This window comes from Mustela putorius, unplaced genomic scaffold (assembly GCF_011764305.1).
Source record: "Mustela putorius furo isolate JIRA1106 unplaced genomic scaffold, ASM1176430v1.1 tig00004007_pilon_pilon_pilon, whole genome shotgun sequence".
NCBI classification, from domain to species: Eukaryota; Metazoa; Chordata; class Mammalia; order Carnivora; family Mustelidae; genus Mustela; species Mustela putorius.
Genome location: NW_025422145.1, coordinates 7,226,265 through 7,250,712, shown reverse-complemented (window position 1 = coordinate 7,250,712; position 24,448 = coordinate 7,226,265). Strand labels below are relative to the sequence as shown.

Genomic DNA, 24,448 nt, shown 5'->3' with positions numbered 1-24,448 from the left:
ACTTCTCTTTCCTATCTTGTGCTGCTGGACAGTACCATGATTCTAAAGATCTGTGTGACATGTTGCTTATTTGACAGCAAAGGATTCAAGCTGGCTGGAGAAAATCAGAAGTTCTGATGATAGCAGGGATCCCCAGTTAGACTGTCTTTTTCTTTTTATTCTCCCAATAATAAATTTCACTAAACCTCTCTACAATATGTAAACTGTCATTTGTCTTTTAGGCAGTTACCAGTATTTAACTTCCCTTTTACAGGAAGTTTTACTTATTTTTCCCTAAGCATACCAATGCAGAGGTTTTCCAAGTGAAAGACCTCTCCATAGTGCCCTGGGTTTTACCAACTAACAAGTTGTATGCTGTTATGACCAATTTTCTCATGTTTGTAAACTTAAAAATAATTTTCTCTGAGCAAGTATTCCTATCAGAGATTCACTCATGTCTGCTTTTATGTATTTTTTATAATTGCACAACAGTGGTGCAGGTCTGTATCCTGAGATAACTTAGATCAGAAGGTTTCTGTACCACCAGTCGGCCTATTTCACATATTACCTAGAGGTGGGGAAGGATTTCTCAAGAGAGATTAACCTTTAGCCATTAAAGAAAAAAAAAAAGAAATCTCTCTATATTAAAATTAGGAAGATCCAAAGACAAGCCACAAATGAGAGAAGATACTTGTAACTCATACAACAAATGATTGACAGAGGATTATTATTCATAATAAGTTCTCTTAAAAAGTAAATGAGAAAAGATAACCCAATCAAAAACAAAATAAGTAAGACGAAACCAAGAATTTAGCAGATACGGAAATATGTATAGCTAATAAACATAGGAAGATGCTACTAGTTAGGGAAATGCAAATTAAGACTGTGAGATATTTATCTATATCCAAGTAGATCTGTAAAAATTCAGTCTGACAACACCAAAGGCTTGAGAGCATGTGGATAATGTGGTAACTCAAACATTGCCCATAGGGATGTAAACTAGTACACCTGCTTTGGAAAATAATTTAACTATCTTGAGAATTTGAACATTTGCGTATCTTATTGCTACCCAACAAATCCACTCAAAAAATATTTGTAGACATGCTCCTTGAAACAGTAGTCATAGCAGTAATGTTAGTGAGAAAAAGAAAACTGAAGTGACTCAAATATACTTTATAGAGAACCAGATAAGTACCTTTTTTTATACTGGCCCAATGGATCATTATGATGCCATTAACATTGTATGAATTACTGCTATACACAGTTTTATGAATGAGTCTGGGGATATGTGTGAAGACATGTTAGAAAACTCTGTAGTTTGCTCAAAAGTAAGCAGAATAAAACTTGGTTGTTTACACATCACATTTATAATGAAATTAATGTAAAAAGTAATAGAAGTATAAACTCAAAACTCTTGATCTGGGCTTAGGTCTTGATCTCAGGGTCATGAGTTCAAGCCTTTCATTGGGCTCCACACTGCTGGTCATGGAGCATACTTAAAAAGAAAAAAATTAATCAACCATGCCAGAAGAAAAACTTTTTTTGTTCATTCTCTCTATGGGAAATACTGCAAAAATTGTGTTCATGAAGAGGCAATCAAATATGTAGTCCTAGAGGGAAAAACCTTATATTGAGTCAGGCCCTTAATTAATGAAGGTATGCTATTTTTTTGGATTTTTGATTTTCATTTTTAAGAAAAATTTTTTGGATTTTTTATTTTCTTTTAATTTTGTTTTTGTTTTTCAGAGTTAGGCTACAAGCCAAGCATGGCGCCCAATACAGGGCTTGAACTCATGACCTTGAGATTGAGTGTCGGTGCTTACTAGCTGAGTCACCCAGACACTCCTAGACATGACAGACAGGTTTCTAAAATTTGAATTTTTTGTGATTTTTTTTCTTGTTCTAAATAAATATTCACTTCAATTTCAGGTCTCACAAATCTTAGAACTGTTCCTGATCAAATGACATGGTAAATTAAAAAGATATAATAAAGGAAAGCTTCAAGTAAGATATAGTGATAAATGAAAAAATTAACATTAGGAAAGCTTTATGAAGGTGCCACTAGGTGTAGAAATGCAAAACTCTTCACAAAACCTTGAGTTTTGTTTTTATGAAGAAATGCAATTAAATCTTTAGGTTATGTAAGGTATGGCCTGCTTGGATAATTGAAACCAGACTTTAATGGTTATGGCAGTGAGGTGATACAAAAAGTGGCCAGATAAAATTAACAGGCTTAGTATCAAGTAGAGGCTTACTGGTGATATAAAGTGTGAATTTATATAGAATAGATTTATCGAAAAAAAATTAAAATTACCTGTACATTTTCAGTGACCCATGAAAATGGATGTAATTTTCAAGAAAAATAATTATCTAAATCTCTAGAAATAATCTGAACATTAATATTACAAATAAATAAGCTTTTGTCTGTTAGAGAAGTGCATTTAAATGTGACATTTTAAATTCTAGGGTATAAAAGATGGCAAGTCCAGATAGAAGTAAGCGGAAGATACTAAAAGCCAAAAAGACAATGCCTGCAAGTTGCCGGAAGCAAGTGGAAATGCTGAATAAGTCAAAGAATGCCGAAGCACTGAAAACAGCAAATGGGAGTAATGTGTCAAGTGGTAATCAGAATTCAAGTACTGGTGTCATAAACAGCAAACGTGGACATTCTGAAAATGCTTCTTTATTGGACTCTAACAAAAATTCAGTATGCTCAGAGGAAAGTAAAGCATCTTCTCAAAAAGTAATGAAACCACTAGAAATTGTTGATTCAGGAACAAGACTGGAATACACTGAAGAACAAGTTGTGTGCCCTTACCAAAAGCCAAGTAAAACAGTAGAATCTTCCAAGAAACTTTTTACACAAAAGGCAAAAGATTCACAGAACACTTCTGAAAATGATACTGAATGTCAGACAGATGTAACAAAATCCTGTTTTGAACAACACAAAGAAGATTGTAATCTGAAATCCATTTGCTGTCCATCTAACATATTGAGCGGTATGGTTCAAATGCCCAAAACTATAGTAAACAATACTTTGGATGATAAGAGAATTGACAAGATAGTTTCCTATTTACAAACAAATTCCAATTCTGAGTCGTGTGATAAAAGACAAGGTGACATTTTAAGTCCAGATACCCGTTTTGTGTCTGTTGATAAAATACCCAAGTTGGTGAATTCAGTCCTTTCCACTAACTGTGCTACCAACATTTTGAAAAGTGAAGAATCCCGTAGAACCTGTCATTCCAACATTTCAAATTCTGAAAGTATAGACTCAACACGGCTGTCAGCACTTGACGCTGATAGTAATAACAGTAAGTGTATACTTAAGCATCTTTTGGGGAAACTAAAATAGTCACAGTCAACTTTCCTTTTGGGATTTTTATTTTTTATTTATTTTATTTTTTTTAGCCTCAGATACAGAAACCATAGAGTATATAAAGCCAGGAAAAAAGTAAATGATGACAATAATTGTTTTGGAGTATCTTGTTTCCAGACCATTTAGGGTGAGGAGGGGGAAAAGGTGTCCTCCATATCTGAAGGGAACTAAATTCTTCCAAAGAATCAGTCGTTTTCCCTTGAGAGTACAGAAAATCAAAGTGTGACTTACGGCAATTGTTTGATTTATTTCATCCTCATGTCTTCTGATTTTGAAGTTTTATTTATTATATTAATAAGGAGGCTAGCTGAAAGAGTGAGTTTTTTTAATTATGGTAAACTCATTTCTTTCCATAGAATTGACCTGTATCATATGCCAAGTGTAAGCTGATAGATAATATGTATATATATGTAAACATACATACATGTAGGCTTGGAGTGACAGAAACATCAGATAGTTAACCAATGAAATTCTAGACTTATGAAATCATTAAAATAGAAAAAATAAATTTCATTCAAAGTAGAATATTTTTTGTAAGTTAATGATATATAAGAGATATATATATAAGATACATAAGAAAAAACATTTCATAGGATAAACTTTATTTGTGTTCTTGTCTAGGCTACATAGTGATTATTTAACAAGATAGATTTAAAATTGCTTAAAAATAACAGCATCACCTATTAAAAATATGTCATACTGCCTAAGTAACTATATAAAAATAATGTGAGAACACTTAAGTAACTAGAGGTCTAAGTGCTATAAGTTATTCAGTTTTTGTCAGAATTAAATAGGTATTAAATAAAGTTGAAAGGGAGGTGTATCTGATACCAGAATCCTACCTATGAACCTAAGATAATAATTTTTTTAAGGTTAGGTTTATCACAATTTTTTAGACAATTTTATTTCTAAAAAATGCTTCCTTGGTCACATTTTAGTTTTTCTGTTTCCTTAAAGAGTCCCTGGATTAGAGAATTCCCAAATCCTTCCTTAGAAGGAATATTTTTACTTTCTGATCTTTTCATTTCCCCAAGGCCATAATCAAAAGAAGAGGATGTTTTCAGAAAGCAAAGAAAGTGTTAAGCGCGTGAAAACTTCAGAGCAAATTAATGAAAATATTTGTGTAGCTCTGGAAAAGCAAACAGCATTGCTGGAACAGGTAAAACACTGGTGCTTATATATTTGCTTCAGAAACTTCTGATTAGTATAAAATGATTAAAGTTCATTGATCACGATGATTTAGTACAGAAGATTTTCACTTGGTGCAAAGGTGATGCATGAAAACTGAATCAACCGATAGAGGTATTAAAGAAAGATAATTGTTTACATTACTAACACATATACAGCGTAACCTAGAGAATCATGTCAGGTAGAGTGCTATAGTAGAAAGAGAATGGACTTTTTAGTCACTATTACATTTAAATCTCCCAGAAAGTCAGACACTGCATGACCTGAAGCTTTGCTGAATAATTCAGTCTCTTTTGTTCTGGTCCTGGGGTCCTCTGATCTGCAGCTACAGCCATTTGTGTATCTCGTCACAACTGACCTCTACTTCATAGACTCAGACAACCAGAAGTCTTGCTGCATTCGGATTTACTTCCCCTAACTTCCAGGTTTACAGAGAGAGGTTGGATTTTCTGATACTTCACTTTATAGCATCATCAAATGCACATTTCGCCCTGTTTTATTTCATTGTCAGACAACTTCCCATGTTTGATCAACTCTTGAGTTTAAGTGTAATGAACTTCAATTTTAATAGGTCCTGTAATGAGGACCTGTTTTAATGATCATGTTTTGCTATTTTACCACCACTAGAATTATTCAACTGAAAGTTATTATGTGGTAGATTAATGTCTTATCAACATTATATAATGGACCCAAATGTCTGAAGCCAAACCATCCTGCTGTTTCAGAAACAGAAACACTACTGTTTTCTAAAGCAGACCATTACAGTTATATAGTTACATATTATATGAATATGTATTCACATAATAATTAAGTGGAAACCTTTTTGAAAGAGTCATGCAGAACCAGCATGAAAGGTGAGTCAGCAGTTTTTCCCTTTCTACTTTGTCTTTTCTTCCAGGAAGACCAAAGAAAACGCTAATTTAAAAAGATGTAAATATTGTGTTATTGGCAGGAAAGGGGTAGCAGAATTATGGAGAGCATAGATTTAGCTTAAGAAAGAAGTTGGGGATTCCAGCTGTGTCTTATTCCCATTGATTAGTAGTTGAATTTAGAAATAAATTCTGATAGGGACATATAAAGACAGCATTTAATCTTTGAGTATTTTGGTGTCACCGGCATGGAAAAATCACACTTTTCATTCATTACTATAATTTGTCTCACAAAACACTTGGTCTGAGTTGACAGAGAAAATGGTCCCTCCAACAAGGTTTGAGGAATGTGGTTTATTTTGTTTTCTCAACCACCACCTTCCCCGTCTGCGAAGTTTCTCACACATCCTCAGAGACATCTTGGTTTTTAGCTGATTACTATGGTTTTACCTATCTCCAAATAGCTAGCTTCCCATCATTTGATATTTTAATTCCTATGCAGTTAACTCTCTAAACCACATCTATTTGGGTTTTGTTTTGTTTTGTTTTTTAGTTTAAATCCCAGTGGAATAGGCCTACCATTCTGACATTATTGTTCCCCTAAGAGTCCCAGAGCCGTTGACTGTTCTTTTTTAAGGTTTTTAATAAGGATCTTGGCCTCGTTGATTCCAATTAAATAACTGAAGTGGAGGAGTTTTTCTTGAAAGTCCATGTTACTCACTCTACCTACCATCTTAGAAAGGTGAGGCAGATTGAAAATATATACTTGCTAGTCTTTCTCCAATCTTTAGGCTACTTTCACTGCCAACTGCAGATTGTACCTAGGATTTCCATCAGCTACCATAATTTTGGACACAGTACCATCACCAGAAGACATTTACGAGGTATTTGGTGGAGGTTATTGTGTCTTCCTCTATTGTGTCTTCTTCCTTCCTTCTTCCTTCTATTGTGTCTTCCTTCCTAACACTGCCACTAAATGAGAACACATGTCCACTCTAACCAGAAGGAACAACCTATGGATGGAGATTTAGTCCTTTTAAATAACCAAGTTTTAAGAGTCTGCCTCCATCTGAATCACCCAGAGTACTTACTTGTTTAACTTGTGGCTTACTGAGCTCACTGATAGTTGAAGACTGTTGTTTTAGGCTACTCTTTTCTCAAACTTACCTAATAAAAATTACCGGTGGTACCTGTTAATTAGACAGGTTTCTAGGCCTTTTTCCAGGGAATTCTGTTTGGTGAATCCAGGGTAGGGCCTAGAAATCTGTGATTTTAACAAATACCCCATGTGTTACCAGGGAAGTTTCATAAACCCTGTGTGATCTCTGCTTGTTAGCAAAACAGTATTTCCACATTCAAAATATTTAGAAAGTTTCTCCAAGACTCATCTGAGTATGAGCTTTACATATTGAGCCCAGCCACTGAACTGGCAAGCCTGTAGTAATCCATAAGAAACACATATGGGTCACAGGTGTCACCTGTCAGTAAAAAAAGTATGTTATTTTGAGCACTTACTAGTTGAATCAAATATTTGAAAGTTTGACAGTAAAAATGGTGATCATGTCTAATGTTGAGAAATCACTGAAGAAATGTTAAGCATTACAGAAAAAATCAAGTAGATGATAATGTTGAAAAGCAAGAACAATTGAAAATGAGAAGGAAAAACCTGGGGAATAATCAAAATTGCTGAATACCCCTAATCATCCCAATGACTACCAGTATAAAAGAGTTAGAAACTTTGTGTTCCAATTTCAAACACCGAGAAGCAGGAATTTAGGGGAAGGATACAAATACTGCTAATAAATACCTTGGGTGTATCATGACAGGTTTTGTTATTAAGAGACATTACCTACTATGTTACAAAAGCAGCTTACTGGAGAGTACCAATTCAGCAAAAAATTACAGTGGATATTTCTGAATAGATGGCTCAGGGGAGCTATTCATATCATTGGGCATTGAGATTAATTATGTTTTCTGAAAACAGTCCCGTCTGTTCTCTAAAACACAGGCAGATAATGAAATGCATTAATGTTTCATGTGATCACTACTACACACTGTTAGAACAGTGTGCATAATACCAAATAGCATTAGTCACTACCTAATTAGTCCTGAATTCCCTCCATTTTAGCAATAAAAAAGTCACCCCCTAAAAAAAAAACCTATGCAAGTAAAGCAGATTATCTTGCACATTTATTTCCTTTATATTAATTCCCTATTTTCTATTTTTTGGAGCTCTTTCCAATATTAACCTTTTATACTCTTACAAAAATCCTATGAGCATCACACGTTCAAAATGTTGTATTACCTCCCCATATGTGGACAAGGAAGATGAAGTGGAGAGATGTGACTTCCCAAAGGTCATAGAGCTTTGTTAATGGCTAGGTCAAGGCTCAGACTTTCATAATTTGCTTCATATCTACTATAGGCCAACCAACCATTTTCACTGGGCTTTGGCTTTTGGATAAGTGGAGCTCCTTTTGATGGAATATTTGGTTTCAATTATGCTCATTAAAAAATACAAATGCAATATAGGCTTTAACCTTTTCTTTAATACATATTATGGAATTAACTGAAACAGTATCAAATAAAAATTAGCACTGGGAGAATAAATTTATGTTCCAATGTATCCATATATTTAGATACTGGGTGTGTTTCACTAAATTTGATATTTGGACTTCTGGTAACATAAACATAAAAATGTGAAAAATGTATATTTTATCGATTACAGTAAATCCAGAAAAGAACGAAGCTATTTTTAAGGAGTAGAGAATAAAATTGCTTTTAAATTTGAAACATAGGGTGTTCTGGTTTTTATTTTAAAATTCTAGGTCAAACATTTGATTCGACAGGAGATCTGTAGTATAAATCACAAACTATTTGATGATAAGCTGAAAGAATTGACTGAACGCATTGGGAAGACACAGTGCAGGAATAAACATGAAGCCATAGCTGATGAACTCTTCGTAAGTTTCTGATTTCATTTCAAGTAGAATCTGGTGATATTTTACGTGTTAGGAAAGGAAAACAATAAAGCAAACCCACATCATCCCTGACGGCAAGCTTGATGTACTATGCCGTAGGTAATAGAGGCTATTAGCAATATTTTTAGCAATACTTTTGGACCGTGTTCTTCTGTTATCAATGTTCTGTGTCAGTTTAATAGGCTTAATATATAGACAGTTTCTTTTAATTCGAAATATGTTCTGTATTAGAGCTTGTATGGTGTATTTCAAACTGGGGGTTTTTGTTTTGTTCTATGTTCCTAGGGCTACTCACTGATTGGTGTTTCCACCAACATTAATTTTACTATGGCTCAATTAAAAGTTTGATATTTTTATCTTTCATTCTTGTATGTCATACTGGCATCAAACATTTAAATCGTTGCTTCTGTAAGAAGTTCTCATTTTTTAAAAAGATTTTTATTTATTTATTTGACAGAAAGAGAGATCACAAGGAGGCAGAGAGACAGGCAGAGAGAGAGAGAAGGAAACAGGCTCCCTGCTGAGCAGACAGCCTGATGCGGGACTCGATCCCAGGACCCTGAGATGATGACCCAAGCTGAAGGCAGAGGCTTTAACTCACTGAGCCACCCAGGCGCCCAAGATTTTCTCATTTATTTGGGTAGATGCCTAAATCTTACAAGACTCCTTTGGCAGATACATAGTTTTTCCTCCCTCTCTATATATTATTTAGTACTCTGGTTTTGTATTTGTTTTTCTCTTTTTCTTCTAGGCAAAAATATCAAAACTTCAAAGACGTATTAAAGCAGTATTGCAGTCTCAGAAGAACTGCTTGGAACCAAATGTATTAACCAGTAATGCAGCCTGCAAGGTTGGTATAAACACATAGGAGTTTCTTTGTTTGTTTGTTTGTTTTTTATTTATTAGAGAGAGAGAGAGAGCAAGCACAGGCAGACAGAATGGCAGGCAGAGGCAGAGGGAGAAGCAGGCTCCCTGACGAGTAAGGAGCCCGATGTGGGACTCGATCCCAGGACGCTGGGATCATGACCTGAGCCGAAGGCAGCTGCTTAACCAACTGAGCCACCCAGGCGTCCCAACACATAGGAGTTTTAATTGCCTCATTGACCCACCGTTATAGGTAGTTGGATTTTAAGATATGAACTATATTTCCAAACTAAGAAGGCTTTAAAACTTTATATTCAGAATGTCCTGTGATGCTGTCTCTGGAGAAGCTCAGCTTAGGTGGCCAAAAGTAAATGCCACTTGTATTTCTTTCATCAAGAGAGTAGAGAGGTGATTTGTGATTCCCACAATTTTATCATGATAAGATGTTTTGAACAGATACTACAACAAAGTTGACAAAATTTTACAGTGAACATTTGTATACCCAACACCAAAATTCTACCTTTACTTTTTTAATATGTTTAATATTTTTGCCATATATCTGTCTATCTGTTCATCTCCTAAGCCATTTTTATGTTTGGTGCATTCACAAGTACTAATATATTTTTTGTGTCAAAATACACTTTGCAGTATACACGTCTAAAATATTTCAGCAGGGGTATTATTAGAGTTTGGTATCTGTTAATATTTTTATATAAAATTTAAGTATAATCTTTATTATACATTCACTGAATTTTTTTCTCATAGTGTCTTTATTTGCTTTGACATCATATTTATGCTAGCCTTAGTAAATGAATTGGGAAGCATTCTCTCCCCTGTTTTTTGAGTCTGTGTAAGATTTTCTTACTTCCTTAAAGGTTTGATAGAATCCATGACTGAAGACTATCTGGGTAAGGAGCTTTCTTTGTAGGAAGATTTTTTCTTGAAATTCAGTTCTTTAATAGGTAAGGGGCAATTTGGATTTTTCTATTTCTTCTCGTATCAGTTTTGTAAATTATCTTCACAAGGAATGTGTCCCTTTTATCTAAGTTGTTGAATTTGTTGACATAAATTATTGACAAAATTTTCCTGTACTTTTAACATTTGTACATCTATAGTGATAACTATTTCATTTCTGATACCAGTAATCTGTTTTCTTTTTTTCTTGATCAGTCTTGACTAGGGTTTTAAAAATCTTACTCTCTCTTCCATGTCTCTTTTCTGTTTTTTATAATTTCCTTACTTTTACTTACATTGGATATGATTTGTTCTTCTTTTTCCAGCTTAAGAGAAGAGCATTAATTTTTAATCTTCTTTTCTACTAGAAAACATTTAAAGCTATGAATTTCCCTCTAAGCACTGCTTTTTCTAAGCATCTTCTCGGTGATTAGACATTGCACTTTTTTTTTTTTTAAAGGTTTATTTATTTATAGGGATGCCTGGGAGGCCCCGTCAGTTAAACGGCTGCCTTCGGCTCAGGTCATGGTCCCAGAAAGGATACAGCCCTGCCAGCAATGCTGGTACTACAGTAGTCCTTCCCCCTGGCTGTCCCAAATGAGGGATGATGGTCCTGCTGCTGTTTCAGGTGTGGAGTCCTGAGTCTTGGTCCCTGGCTGGGCTTGGCCGATACTGCTACTGCAGCTGGTTACATCCACAGCTGCCCCACGTGTCCGGTGGGGACCAAGATGACACTAGCGCTGCAGTGAATATGGCTGCTGATTTTGCAGTGTGGAGTGGGGCTTCAGCCACCCCTGCCCTGGGTTTGGGAAGAAGAATGGGTCCCTGGCATCTGGGTCCCTGGGATCGAGTCCTGCATGGGGCTCCTTGCTCAGCAGGAAGCATGGTTCTTCCTCTGCCTGCTCTGCCTACCACTCCCGCTGCTTGTGCTCTCTCTCTCTCTCTCTCTCCGACAAATAAATAAAATCTTTTTTAAAAGATTCATTTATTTAGAGAGTTCATGAGCATGTGTGAGTGGGGGTAGGGGCAGAGGGAGAGCACCTCAAGCAGAGTCCATGGTGAATATGGACCCCAATCTGGGGCTCAGTCTCACAACCCATGAGATCACAATATGAGTTGAAACCAAGAGCCAGACCGTTAACCCACTGAGCCATTCAGGCACCCCCAGACATTGCACTTCTGACTACAGATAATATAATCTTTGATATACTGGTTTTTGTTTTAAGATTTTACTTGAGAGACAGAGCACAAGCAGAGGGAGAGGGAGAAGCGGACTCCCACTGAGCAGGGAGCCTTACATGGGGCAGATGCTTAACCAACTGAGCCACCCAGGCATTCATTTGGTTTTCATCAGTTGAAAATAATTTATAAATTCCCTTATGGTATTGTTCTTTGACCCACTGAATTATTTAGAAGTATGTGTTTAATTTCCAAACATTTGGAACCTTTTAAAATATCTTACTTTTATTGATACCTAATTTAATTTTATTTTGATCTGAGAACATACTGTGTAAAATTTCTGTGTCGAGAGTTACTGACACTCACTTTGTAACCCAAGATATGCTTTCCTTGGTAAATGGTTCTTGTATCCTTGAATGCTGGATATAATGTATAAATGTCACTTTTGTGTTAATTTTGCCACAGAGGTTGATATTGGTGGATAATGACCCCCAAAAGAAATCCATGGATTAATCCCCAGAACCAGTGACTATGTTGCTTTATGTGCTAAAAGAAGCTCACAGATGCGGAGATTATCCTGGTGGGCTCAGTGTAATCACAAGGGTCCTTACAAAAAGGGAGTCAGGAAGGTCAGAGGCAGAAGAAAGAGATGGGACAGTGGAAGCAGAGGTTGGGATGACTGCATTGAAGACGGAGGAAGGGGGCTATGAGCCAAGGAATTCTGGCAGCTCCTAGAAGCTGGGAAAAAGGAAACACTCCCCTGAAACCTCCAGAAAGGATACAGCCCTGCCAGCAATGCTGGTACTACAGTAGTCCTTCCCCCTGGCTGTCCCAAATGAGGGATGATGGTCCTGCTGCTGTTTCAGGTGTGGAGTCCTGAGTCTTGGTCCCTGGCTGGGCTTGGCCGATACTGCTACTGCAGCCGGTTACGTCCACGGCTGCCCCACGTGTCCGGTGGGGACCAAGATGACACTAGCGCTGCAGTGAATATGGCTGCTGATTTTGCAGTGTGGAGTGGGGCTTCAGCCACCCCTGCCCTGGGTTTGGGGAGAAGAATAGGTCCCTGGCATTTGTGGCCCCTGTTGTAGAAGATACATGGACAACAAAAAGAAAGCCGAGGGGGCTCCCTGTGCTCCCTCCCGCAATCTCTGGATCCTCAGGAGTCTGCCCTTTTCTTTCCACCTTTCAGAGGCATTTTATGATTATCTGTTGAATTATTTCCAGGGTTTTTCATTATGCTTAGATGAGAGTAGCAGGGAAAAGTGAGCCACCTTGTGCTGGCACTGAAAGGATACCACATTATTTTTTGCTATTGTTTTCCAGAACCTACTTCTACATATAGAATCTGCAACCTTAATAACATTTCAGAAGTCTGTCTTTGTGTACTGGCCCTTTGTTCACATTATCCACCAGAAAAGCTCATGAGTTGGGCAACCAGTTTGACCTTTTGTATTGTTTAAGATACACGTATTTTTAAAATACTGCACATTCTCAAAGCATAGACTAAAATGTCCAAGTTTTAAACAAAACTCAACTGGAAGATCAAGTTGGAAGTTTGATTTATTTCTGGTCTTCACTCATTATTAGTATAGTGAAAGTAAAAGTGTGCTTATTACAGTCTAATGTTTCTGAGTTCCTCAAACAGTCTCACAGGAACAAAATGTTGTCTAACTGGTTCAGTATTTGTTTTTCCTTTCCACCCAAGCTAGGAAGTTGATTTGTACTATCATTATTTTTATTTCTTATAAATATTTTTTAAATTCATTTTGGCAAAGACGCTGCCCGCATTGTCAATAACCATTGAAATACATATAATTTAACATATGTTTTGCCATATGTGTTCAAGAATATTTTGAGAACCTTTTCCAAGTGAAATTTTACCTATCAAATTTGTATGGAAGAACACAAGTGGTAACAGCCCCTTTAACTGCATTTTCTTCACCCAATTAACAGGCTACAAGTTCAGAGACCATGAATTTGGATAAGAATTCAGAGTCAGTCAGTAGTCCAGATGAAGGAAAGAATTCTGTGAGCTCTGAACCTTCTAACCCTTCAGAAGAAGCAAGTAAAAAGGTTAATTTATCACGGGATCATGATGAGGCTGTTTCAGAAAGGTAGGCCTTTCTACAAAAATGCATAAAGTTACCTAACTATGTGCTTGTAAACATACCATTTCTCAGTTAAGAATGAAACAGTTAAAAAAAACCAAACACAAACAAAACAAAACAAGAATGAAACAGTTTAAAGGTTCATGCTCATTCTTGTCTGTTATGAAGGAATGGAATTGGTTGTCCAGAGCTTATATCACGGTGGTTTTAACAGTAACGAATAGAGGCGCCTGGCTGGTCAGTCTGTAGAGCATGCGACTCTTAATCATCTGGGCAGTGGGTTGAGCCTCACACTGGGGGTAGAATTTACTTAAAACAAAAACAACAACAACAAAAACCCCACCAGTACTAAATAAAATTTTGAATTGGCTAGGGGATTGGGTTTTCCATTGTGGTTTATTCCAACTTTGGTATGGTAATCAGAGTGATCCCTTGGTCATTCCCATGGTTTGTGATCTATACATGGAAAAGTCAAGGTCCTATAATATAGTAGCTTACAAAAGTTACAGAGGAAGAGTAAGGCTAGGAAAGTAAGGTCAGAAAAAAAGTGCCTACAAGTATTTGATTCTTATAGGTTGAAAGCATTATCATGAATCATAACTTTAAATGACAGAGAAGAGGTTAATTTATTTGTTTAATTGAGTCGAAAAGCAGCCAAGACCCCTAACCTCTGATCTAGTCTAAAAGATCTAGGGCTATTAGGGAAGAAGTCATTTAGTTTAACAAAGAAATAGGAGCGGTGATTCCTGCCTTGATTAATGTTGGGGGAGGGGCATTTTAATGAGTTCTTTTCTTTGGTCTGGTGATTTGCAAGATTTGGAGCTTTAGAGTATTATTTTATTTTTTTATTCTTACCATTAACTCCTTAAAATGTCCTCAGGTTTTCCTTTTACGTGTTCAATTATACTCCAGCTTTTAAAAGGGGAAAAATACATAACTCAAAATAAGAAATTATTTGAAGAACACCACCCTTTCCCCAAATAGCTATGCATACTCAAGGAGGCCACAAAATGAAGCAGAAGCATTACAAATCTGTACCATTTGCAGTGGATCCTTGGTTTGGGGGAATTTACATGCAGTTTTGACTCTTTGAAGAAGCCCTAATATTGCATGATAGTGAGTCCTGCATTTTAGTTTTGAACCAGGAAGCTGCTATGAAGAAGGCATTTATTTAGTTTGTGAATGCAAGAGTCACATTTCAGTGAGTCTTCGTTGTTACCACTCTTCATGTGTGTGCTGAAACTCATGAAGTGGCAAAAAGGAAAAATAAAATGGTAGTGATAAAAGTGAAAAAGTGTCCTGATGATTCATGGGCCTGTACCTCTGGGGCAAATAATACATTATATGTTAATAAAAGAGTAACAACAGTAATAGCTTACCAAAAAAAAGTGAAAAAGTGGAGACCCCATGAAGATAGCATTATTTAGACTACTAATAAGTCAAATTTATCAATGGCTTCTATCTATGACATGAGCAATCTACCTTATGTTCTATAATGAAGGAAGAATTTATGAAACTTTTCCCAGGCAGCCATGCTAACAAGTATATATAACTTGACCATGATGGGTGGATTCAATGGTGAGTTTTACAAAATACAGAATAAAGAAACAACACCAGTTTTAAACAAATTTTCAAAAAATAAAAGAGGGAATATTTTCCAGTTTGTTTTATGAGACTAGATACTAAAATGTAGTATGATTGTGATATTCTGGTATTAAAATCAATTTTAACATTTTACAGAAATGGAAAATTATAGTCCATTTTTACCCATAAAATAGATGCAGGTATCCTAAACAAGATACTAGTAAAGCCAAGTCCAACAATCTATAAAAGTTGAGTTTGTCTCAGGAATGCTACAGGGCTAGTTCAACAGTTAAAAAAATCAATTACTGTAATTTACCAGAATAAGAATCATTATTAACTCACAACGGAGGTAGGATTTGATAAAGTATCCTGTTTATGATTAAAAACAAATTCTTTGCAAACTTGGAATAGGTAGGTAACTTCCCTAATCTGATAAAGAGATCTACAAAAACCCTAAAACAGATCTGATGGCCAAATATTGGAAGTATTTTCTTTGAAATACAAAATAGAAGGATGCCTGCTCTCGCCATTTTAACATTATACTGGATCTCTTGGCTAATGACAGAAAAAGAGGTCAGTATAGAAAGGATTGAAAAAGAAGGAAGAAATATTACTATTCTTGGATGATTGGGGTAGGTATATAATGTAGGAAATCCAAAGTAACTTACAAATAAATTATTAGATTTAACAAGAAGTTAATAAGATTGCCAGTCTCAGATATGTAAGAAATTATATTCTTGTATACCAGATACAAACAATTAGGGAATTAAAAGATATTTTAGAAGATATGATACCCATCCAGCAGCACCAAACCTAGGAATATATTTAATAATATTTTAATAATATTTAAAATTATTAAATATTTTATTTAATAATTATTAATATTATGTTATTAATTTATATTATTGTATTATATAACATATTGTGTATTATTAAATAATTATTTAAAATTATTGAATATTAATATTTAAATATTATCAATAATATTTAAAAGTAAAACATTTTAAAATCTGACAATACTAGGTGTATTGGTGAGGTTTTGAAATATGTATAATAACTAAAGAAACATAAAATTTTGAGAGTAAAGAAGAATTCAATGGAAAATGAACAATGTTTATGGGTTGGACAATGCAGTATTTATTGAATATTTTCACTTTTGTTCAAATTAATTCATAGAATGCAGTTTCAATCAGTTTTCCAGTCTATAATTTTGTGGAACTTGACAAGCTGATTTGATTCTAAAATGCGTATGTAAATACAGGGGATTAAGAGACCAAGACACCCATCAACTAGAAAAACAAGAAGAAAGGAATTTACCATCAGGTATCAGGGTACTACAAAACCGCCGCACTTATTATAATGTGATGTTATTCAATTCAAGTGACAGACAAATAGAGCAGTGTCACAGAGAATCCAGAAACCCATGCATATATGTATATGTGATATGTGATGGAGATTTTATGTCACACCATCTGGGAAATGATTGACTTTTAGTAAATGGTGCAGTTACTCTGCTATTCATGTTGAGAAAAATATGAAAGACATTGGCTCTCTGTCAGACGGCACATAAAAATCAATCTCCTGTGGATTAAGGAGCTTAATATGTAAAGGAGAATTACAACACTTTTAGAAGGGAATATAAAACGTCCTCATGAACTTAGGGTAAGTAAGGATTTCAAAAATTCACAAATACCTTTGCAATAAAATAATAAAGACCTGTTTTACCATATTAAAATTAGAAACTTCTTTCAAGCCACTAAAATTTTAGTGAGAAGATAGTCCATCAAGTGAGAGAAAACACTTGCAGCACACAGAACCTCTAGGGGCACAGTACCAGAGTATGTAGAAAGAACTTCAGATCAACGAGTAAAAGCCAGATAACACAAAAGAAAAATGGGCAAAAGACTTGTACATCTGCTTCACCAAAGACGAATTCCATGACCAATACTAAACATAGAAAAGGTGCTCAACTACATTAGTAATCAGAGAAATGCAAATTAAAGCCACAAAGAGATACCTTTTCATATCAGGTAAGGAAAAGTAAAACATTTTAAAATCTGACAATACTAGGTGTATTGGTGAGGTTTTGAAATAAAGGGAATTGATTTTTTTAACATTTTGTTGTTATAAGGGTAAATTGGTATGATGCTTTAGGAGAAATCTTGGCATTATCTAAAAATACTGAAGATCTGAATATCCTTTGACCTCACAGCCCCATCCTTTGATATGTACCCTCTAAATGTCCAATGGGATATATGTAGAGGAATGTTTATTAGCGTTTTCCGTAATAGTTGAAAACCAGAAGGACAAAAAGCCCATCTACAGTTGAAAAGAATAAACTGCAGTAAATCCATACAGTGGAATTCTGTGTATTAGTGGAAATGGAAAAACTGCAGTCACGTGCAGCTATACAAGGTACTCCCACAAAAATATTATGGAAGAGCAGATGCAAATAGTAGGATTCCATTCAAATAAAGCTCAGAAATAGCCAGGAAAAAAAAATAATATAGGAAGTCAAGGGTAGATAGTAAATCTCAAGACTAAAACAAATTAACACTACAAACGCCATTTATGGAGGAGACTTATGATATAGGATAGAGGCATGTGGGTTTCTGAAATGCTGGTCATATAAAATGTATTTATGTGAGCAGCGGCTGCATCCTTAGTAGTTACTTATTAACTATGCATGGTTTTTCTTAAAAAAGATTTCTATTTAATTTATTTGAGAGAGAGAGAGCGCATGAGAGGGGAGAAGGTCAGAGGGAGAAGCAGACTCCGCTTGGAGCTGGGAGCCTGATGCAGGACTTGATCTCGGGACTTGGGGATCATGACCTGAGTGGAAGGCAGTTGCTTAACCAACTGAGCCACCCAGTGCCCTACACATGTGTTTTTAATCTAATTCGAAAATAGCTAACTACCTACTAGAAAATTTAGGGGATTTTTAAAAGATTTTTTTTTTTAAATTTATTTATTAAACAGATAGAGATCACAGTAGGCAGAGAGGCAGGCAGAGAGAGAGAAGGGAAGCAGGCTCCCTGCTGAGCAGAGAGCCCAATGCAGGGCTCAATCCCAGGACCTATTTGTGTCTGTGTGTCTATCTCTATTTTAGCCTTCTTTTGGATTAATCTTTTTTTTTCTTCCCCCATTATCTTGCTAATTATACATCTTTCATTGTTTCTTTAGAAGTTGTCCTAAAGATCATGATTTAGATTCTTGACCCTAATCATTAGAATCCAATATGGATAAGTACTTTTACCATTTTTGTAGGTAATGCTTGACCCTAGAACCCTGTAACTCCACTTACCACTCTCCCTCCCTCTTTTGTGTTTTCACACATTTTAATTTTACATTACAGTTGACTATCAAATAATGTAGCATTGACCCCATGCATGATCAAAAATTGACACATGACTCTTGACTCCCCCAGATTTAACTATTAATAGTCTACTGTTGACTGGAAGCCTTACTGATAACATAAAGAGTCAATTAAACATTTTGTATACATATATTATATACTATATTTTTACAATAACGAACCTAGAGAAAAAATGTTGTTAAAAATCATAAGAGAAAGTACACTTAAGAATACTGTATTTATTGAAAAAAATCTATGTGTAAGTGGACCTGTACAGTTAAACCCTTGTTGTTCAAGGTCAGCTGTACTATAATCTCACAAGATGAAACCACTATCTTGTAGAGGCATTATTTGCTGAGAGCTACCCACATATTTACCCCTCCTGTTGCTCTTCCATTTATTCCTGTATTTTCATCTTCCCATCTGGGAAAATTTTCCTTCTGCCTGAAGAACTTTGTTATTTCTTTTTTTAGTTTTGCTCAAGAAAAATTGTCAGGTTTTTTGGTCTGGAAATAATTCCTTTTTGTCTTTATTTTTAAAGGATATTTTAACAGGAGTATTGAACTGTAGGTAATTTCCTTTCAGAACTTTCAAGATGTCATTACATGTCTTTTGATTTCTATAATTTCCGCTGAAAAGTTAGCTTCAGTCTTATTGTGGCTTCTTTGAAGATAATGTCTGTATTTCTGCTTTTAAGACCTTCTACTTCTTTTTGGTTTTCATTAGTATACTATATGATGCTAGTTGTGGCGTCTTGGGTTTAGTGTTTGTTTTTTAAGTTATCTTGATAGGCGCTCACAGTTTTTCATGAGTCAGGTTTTGTGTCTTCCATTATCTCTGAAAAATTCTTGGCCATTATCTCTTAAGAATTCCTTCAGCACTATTCCATCTCTTCTCCCCTGCAGTTTTCCCATTATATGCATCTTGGTACACACCATCCTCCAGTCTGGATATTTTCTACCAACCTATTTTCCAGTTTATGAATCCTCTCTTCAGCTGGATCCAAGTGGCTGTTCAACCCATCGTATCGAATTGTTCATTTCCGTTTGCTTAATTTTCAGTTCTCCCCTTTCCTTATTTTTTAGAGAGAAAGGGCATGTACATGCATGAGCAGTGAGGGAAGGACAAATGGAGAAGGGAAGGATTCTTAAGCAGGCTCCCACCCTGTGCTGAGCCCGACACTCACTCCATCCCCCAACCCTGAGCTCATGACCTGAGCTGAAAGCAAGATTCGGACTATTAGCTGACTGAGCCACACAGGCACCCTGACTTTGTGTTATTTTCTGTAGACAGAGGTGGTGAAAATCTTTATCTTGTTGTCCATGTGTTGAACATTTTAATCACTGTATTTTCTGATCCATTTCTCATGACCCTTGTATGCAAGTCACTTTGAGCTCTGTTTCTATTTGCTGTGTTGTTTTTTTTTAATTTTTGTCCTGCTTGTTATCTTAATTGCTAATTTTATGTGTGAATCTTGGACACTGTGTATTGAAAATTTTAGGGATTCTAAATGATGTTATCTTCCATCAGAACAGATTCACCCTACACTGTGGCAGGCAGCAGAGAGAGGGACATAGGCTCTGTTGATGGTTTTAAAATACAGACACATATTCTTCAATATAATCTTCCTTTAAAAAAGTGGAGTCTAATTTTTGTCTTAGGCTATACTTAGTGACAGCAAATAGAATATGGCTAAAGTGGCAGTATGTAACTAAATCATAAAAAGCATCATAGCTTCCTTTCTTTCTCTTGGATTGCTTGCTCTGGGGCAAGTTAACTGCCATATTAACATGGCAGCAAGCACAGTTTAAGAAGACATCAAGCAGCCTGTGCAGAATCCCATATGGTAAGGCGCCCTGCCAACAGCCATGGGAGTAAACCATTTTGGAAGTAGGACCTTTAGCCCTCATTGAGCCTTCAGATGACTGCAGCTCCTGCCATCATCCTGACTGCGGTGACAGATCCTGAGCCCAAACCCCCAGCTATAGTGCTCCATACTGCCTTACCCACAGAGATGGAGATAATAAATGTTTATTTTTTAAGCCATTGTGTTAGATAATATACTTAAATCTAATCAGGAATTGAGCACAAATGAGGCTTATTTGTAACCCTTAAAAGACTTGGTCTGTTTTGATTTTACTCCATCCATGGCATAGCCCTCTAAGACTTCCATCAGAAAGATTGGAGTGTTTCCTATGGTTCCTTTTGCTCGTTGTATATTCCAATTTTTGTCTCCCTGATACAATCCACTGTGCTATCAGCCACCTTCTGCTTGGCTTCTCAGTATTCCCAAAAGGTTTCATTGACAGATGCCCTAAGAGGAACACCACTGGCGACTGTCTAGCCCACTTCTGTATACCCTCTTTCTCTCTGGGATCTCAGTTCCCTAAGTCCTGGCTTCTACCACAGCTTTCTGATGTCTGCAAAGATATATATATCAAGCAAATATGTGTGTGTGTGTGTGTGTGTGTGTATGTATTTATTAAATTTCTTAAGATTTTAAAAAAATAATAGCTTCTCAAATTGTTCAAGTGGGGGGGTTCTGTCATAGTTGTTCTACATAGCAGTTTATGTACTTCTTTATACATATAATTTATTTAAAATTTTTCAAAAATATTTGAGAAATAAAAGAACGTTATTTTTTTAAAAAGATTTTATTTATTTATTTGACGGAGAGAGAGAGAGATCACAAGTAGGCAGAGAGGCAGACAGAGAGAGGAGGAAGCAGGCCCCCCCGCTGAGCAGAGAGTCTGATGCAGGGCTCGATCCCAGGACCCCAAGACCACGACCCGAGCTAAAGGCAGAGGCCCTAAACCACTGAGCCACCCACGTGCCCCAGAAATAAAGGAACTTTAAAAAAAGAAAGCAAAAACATGTTGCTCCCACCATTATTAAAACTCTAAAGAAAGCCAGGAGGTTTTATAATTGTTTTTTTCTGTTAATCCCAAGTATTGAAGGAATTAGTGCCACAACTAACTTTCTATGTCTATAGTAATGGTTGGATTTAGAAGTTTAAACATTTTTCTTTTGAGAATGTGTAGGAAATGGGAAAGGCAGTAACAGCTGAGCTGAACAAGTTCATAGAAGAGAAGGCTTATGGACCAGAACACATGTTTGAAGAAAAGGAACTTGTTTAAATAGATAGAAAATGCCGTTATGTGCAATCATTTCCAAAAGGGAAAGGAAGCTTCAAGTTGTAAGGCGCCCAGGAACAGACTATTCCACCAATCGTGATTGAATGAAACATTAATTATGTCTAAAACATAAGCCTGGCATTGAACTTCATGTGAAGAACTATTTGTAGAGATCAAAGGGGGAAAAGCAGTTACCAGCCATGGTATTTTAAGAAATTTCCTACAGTGTTGCATGTGCTCCTTCCTACTCATTCCTCATTAACATTAATTTAATCTTATAAAACTTCTCTGTCTTTTCTAGATGAAGAAACTAAGGCAGGGTTTCTTGCCCCCAAAACCCTGTTAGTAAGTAACCAAGCCACTAAAGCCACCAGTGGAATTTAGACCCAGACCCAGACAAGTTTGTCTCCAGAACCCATAAACTGAAATTACTATAACATTACCTGGAGAATTATAATTAGTAATTTTAGACACAAATTTTTTTCCAAGGGTAAAATGCATGTAAAAAAACATAGGTTAGGTACATCCAAATGAACATGAAAATCATCGATGTCTTCAGTTTCCTCCCAGATATGGTTCATTTAAAAAACAGCCATCACTGGGGCAACTGGGTGCCTCACACTTGATTTTGGCTCAGGTCATGATCTGAGGGTCGTGGGATCTTGCCCCCCATCGGGCTCCAAGCTCATGGGGGAGTCTGCTTGAGATTCTCTCTCTCTTGTTCCTTCCTCCTTCTGTCCCCCTTTCTCTAAAAGCAAGCTTTTAGAGAGCTTGCTCTTGCTCTCTAAGATAAATTTTAAAAATTTTAAAAATCTTAAAAAATAAAACAAAACAAAACCCAGCTATCTTTGGTAGCAACCAGAGGAACAGTTTTATAAAAGTAATGTATCAATAAATGCTCACAGAATTTCAATCTTTAGTTTGCAGAGAGATGACTTTTTCACGGTAAGTGAAACTTACCTACTTAACAACTTACCTACGTAACAACTTTACCTACACAGACATGCCCTATCTATGTATATATAAAATCTTTAAGAAAAAGTTAAATGACATAATGCCCACTGAGAACTGCACAAACAAGTGTATTGCTTGGCAAATTTGGACAAAGTAAACACATTTTGTAAATATCTTCCAGATCAAATCAGTGGCATCCAGTCCACCTCATGCTTCACCCTTGGTCACTAATCCCACCCCTAACACACTGACCTGAGGAATCACTATCTGAACTCTTAACACCATAAGTTGTTTTTGTTTGATTTTCATGTTTATATCAATGGAGTCATACTCTGAACTCTTCGGTGTCTTGCCTCTTTTGCCACCGTTAAACATTGTGAGTTTCACCTACGCTGTTGCTTATCCATTTATCCATGTATTCATACTTGTGGCTGGTACGGTGCTCCTCACACGAATGTACCTTATTCTACTTACAACTGTTAATGGGCATCTGGGCTGTTTGCAGATTGGGGAAATTATGAATAGTGCTATTATGAACATTCCTTTACATGTTTTTTGGTGAATGTACATACATTTCTGTTGAACATTTGCTTGGAAATGGAACTGGTTAGGTCATAGAGTGTATGTATTTTCAGGTTTAATAAGGTATTACTAAACACTTTCCCAAGGAGGTCCCACCAAAGCTACATTCCCATTAGGAAGTATAATCAGGTTTTTGTTCTTCCGTATCCTTGTCACCACTTGTTAATACCTGCCTTTTTTGCTTAACCACATGGGTATGTTTATAGCATCATGTGTTGGTTTTAATTTTGTATTTCCTTTTAATAATGAAGTTTAGCACATTTTTAGGTTAGTTAGCCTTTTTCATACCTTTTATGAAGTTTCTCTAAGACTTTTGCATGTTTTCCCTTTGAGTTGCCTGGCATAAGTTTTTTGTCAGATATGTGTACTATAAATATCTTTTCCACTCCAAGTCTTTCCACTTTTGTAATAGTGTGTTTGTATGAATGGACTTCCTAATTTCATTATAGTCTTTTTTTCATGGTGTCTACTTTTCTGATGAATGATCCATGTGGTTTAACTATATCCATCTTTCCTTAATATTCTAAAAAGTATTAATCATAGTTCTTTTAATGTTTTTGTTTTATAACCCCAGCATCTGGGTCATCTATATAACTGTTTCCATTGTTTTTCTGTCAGTTTCTGATCATTTGGCTCTGTCTTTTGGCCTGTTTGATAATTTCTGAAAAACTGGTGAGGCTCTGGAATAATATCATCCTACTGTACACAATATTTATTCTCTCTGGCTGAGCAGGACCTGGTCACCTGATATACTCAGAGACTGGTAGAGATTGAGGCTTGTTAATGTGGTAAGGCTCCTTCTGTCTCTAGTTAGTTCACTGTGTTTCTTAAGATACAGACCTCTGTGGATTCCTGGCTGAAAGCCTGGAGTGTTCACTAGGGTCCCTCCACCTTGGTGGGTCCCAATTTGTAATCTTTACTGCCTCATCCCAATGAGAAAGCCAAAAATTCCACTCTGCTTTTTAAAGCCTTTCTGCTTGGTTTCTTAAACTCCTAAATAATGCTATATTTGATGTACTATAGCAGCAAGGAGAAATACTTAAAATATTAAAAATATTGGGATGCCTGGTTGGATGCCCGATTGGCTCAGTCGGAGGAGGATGTGACTCTTGATTTTCGAGTCATAAGTTCGAGCCCCATCTTGGGGGTGGAATTTACTTAAATACCTGAACTTTTTAAAAACAAAAAGTTAGAAATATTTTAGAAAAGTTAAATGAAGAATTTTGAGATTGATAAGAGATTTGGACTCTAGTGTAGTGAACATCTGAAAAGAACTGCTTATTATGGTTAAGTAACAAACTAAATACAGTTATCAATCTATGATGACTATTACTAGTA

At 36.0% G+C, this 24,448-nt stretch overlaps 2 protein-coding genes across 4 annotated transcripts in view; one reads left to right on the top strand and one right to left on the bottom strand.

Moving 5' to 3' along the window:
• Positions 1–24,448, bottom strand: part of GRIN2A (glutamate ionotropic receptor NMDA type subunit 2A) — a 600,982-nt gene that overhangs the window by 541,427 nt on the left and 35,107 nt on the right. The gene's annotated exons all lie outside the window — the stretch shown is intronic.
• The window catches only part of ATF7IP2 (activating transcription factor 7 interacting protein 2), a 53,973-nt gene that overhangs the window by 11,334 nt on the left and 18,191 nt on the right, over positions 1–24,448 (top strand). For 2 of the 3 annotated variants that reach the window (XM_045072217.1, XM_045072216.1), the window contains exons 2-6: positions 2,446–3,293; positions 4,393–4,517; positions 8,244–8,378; positions 9,148–9,246; positions 13,347–13,507. In XM_045072217.1, the coding sequence (XP_044928152.1) occupies positions 2,456–3,293; positions 4,393–4,517; positions 8,244–8,378; positions 9,148–9,246; positions 13,347–13,507 (1,358 nt within the window). In that variant the 5' untranslated portion in view covers positions 2,446–2,455. The remainder of the gene's footprint in view (positions 1–2,445; positions 3,294–4,392; positions 4,518–8,243; positions 8,379–9,147; positions 9,247–13,346; positions 13,508–24,448) is intronic. The other variant, XM_045072218.1, reaches the window with a different exon arrangement.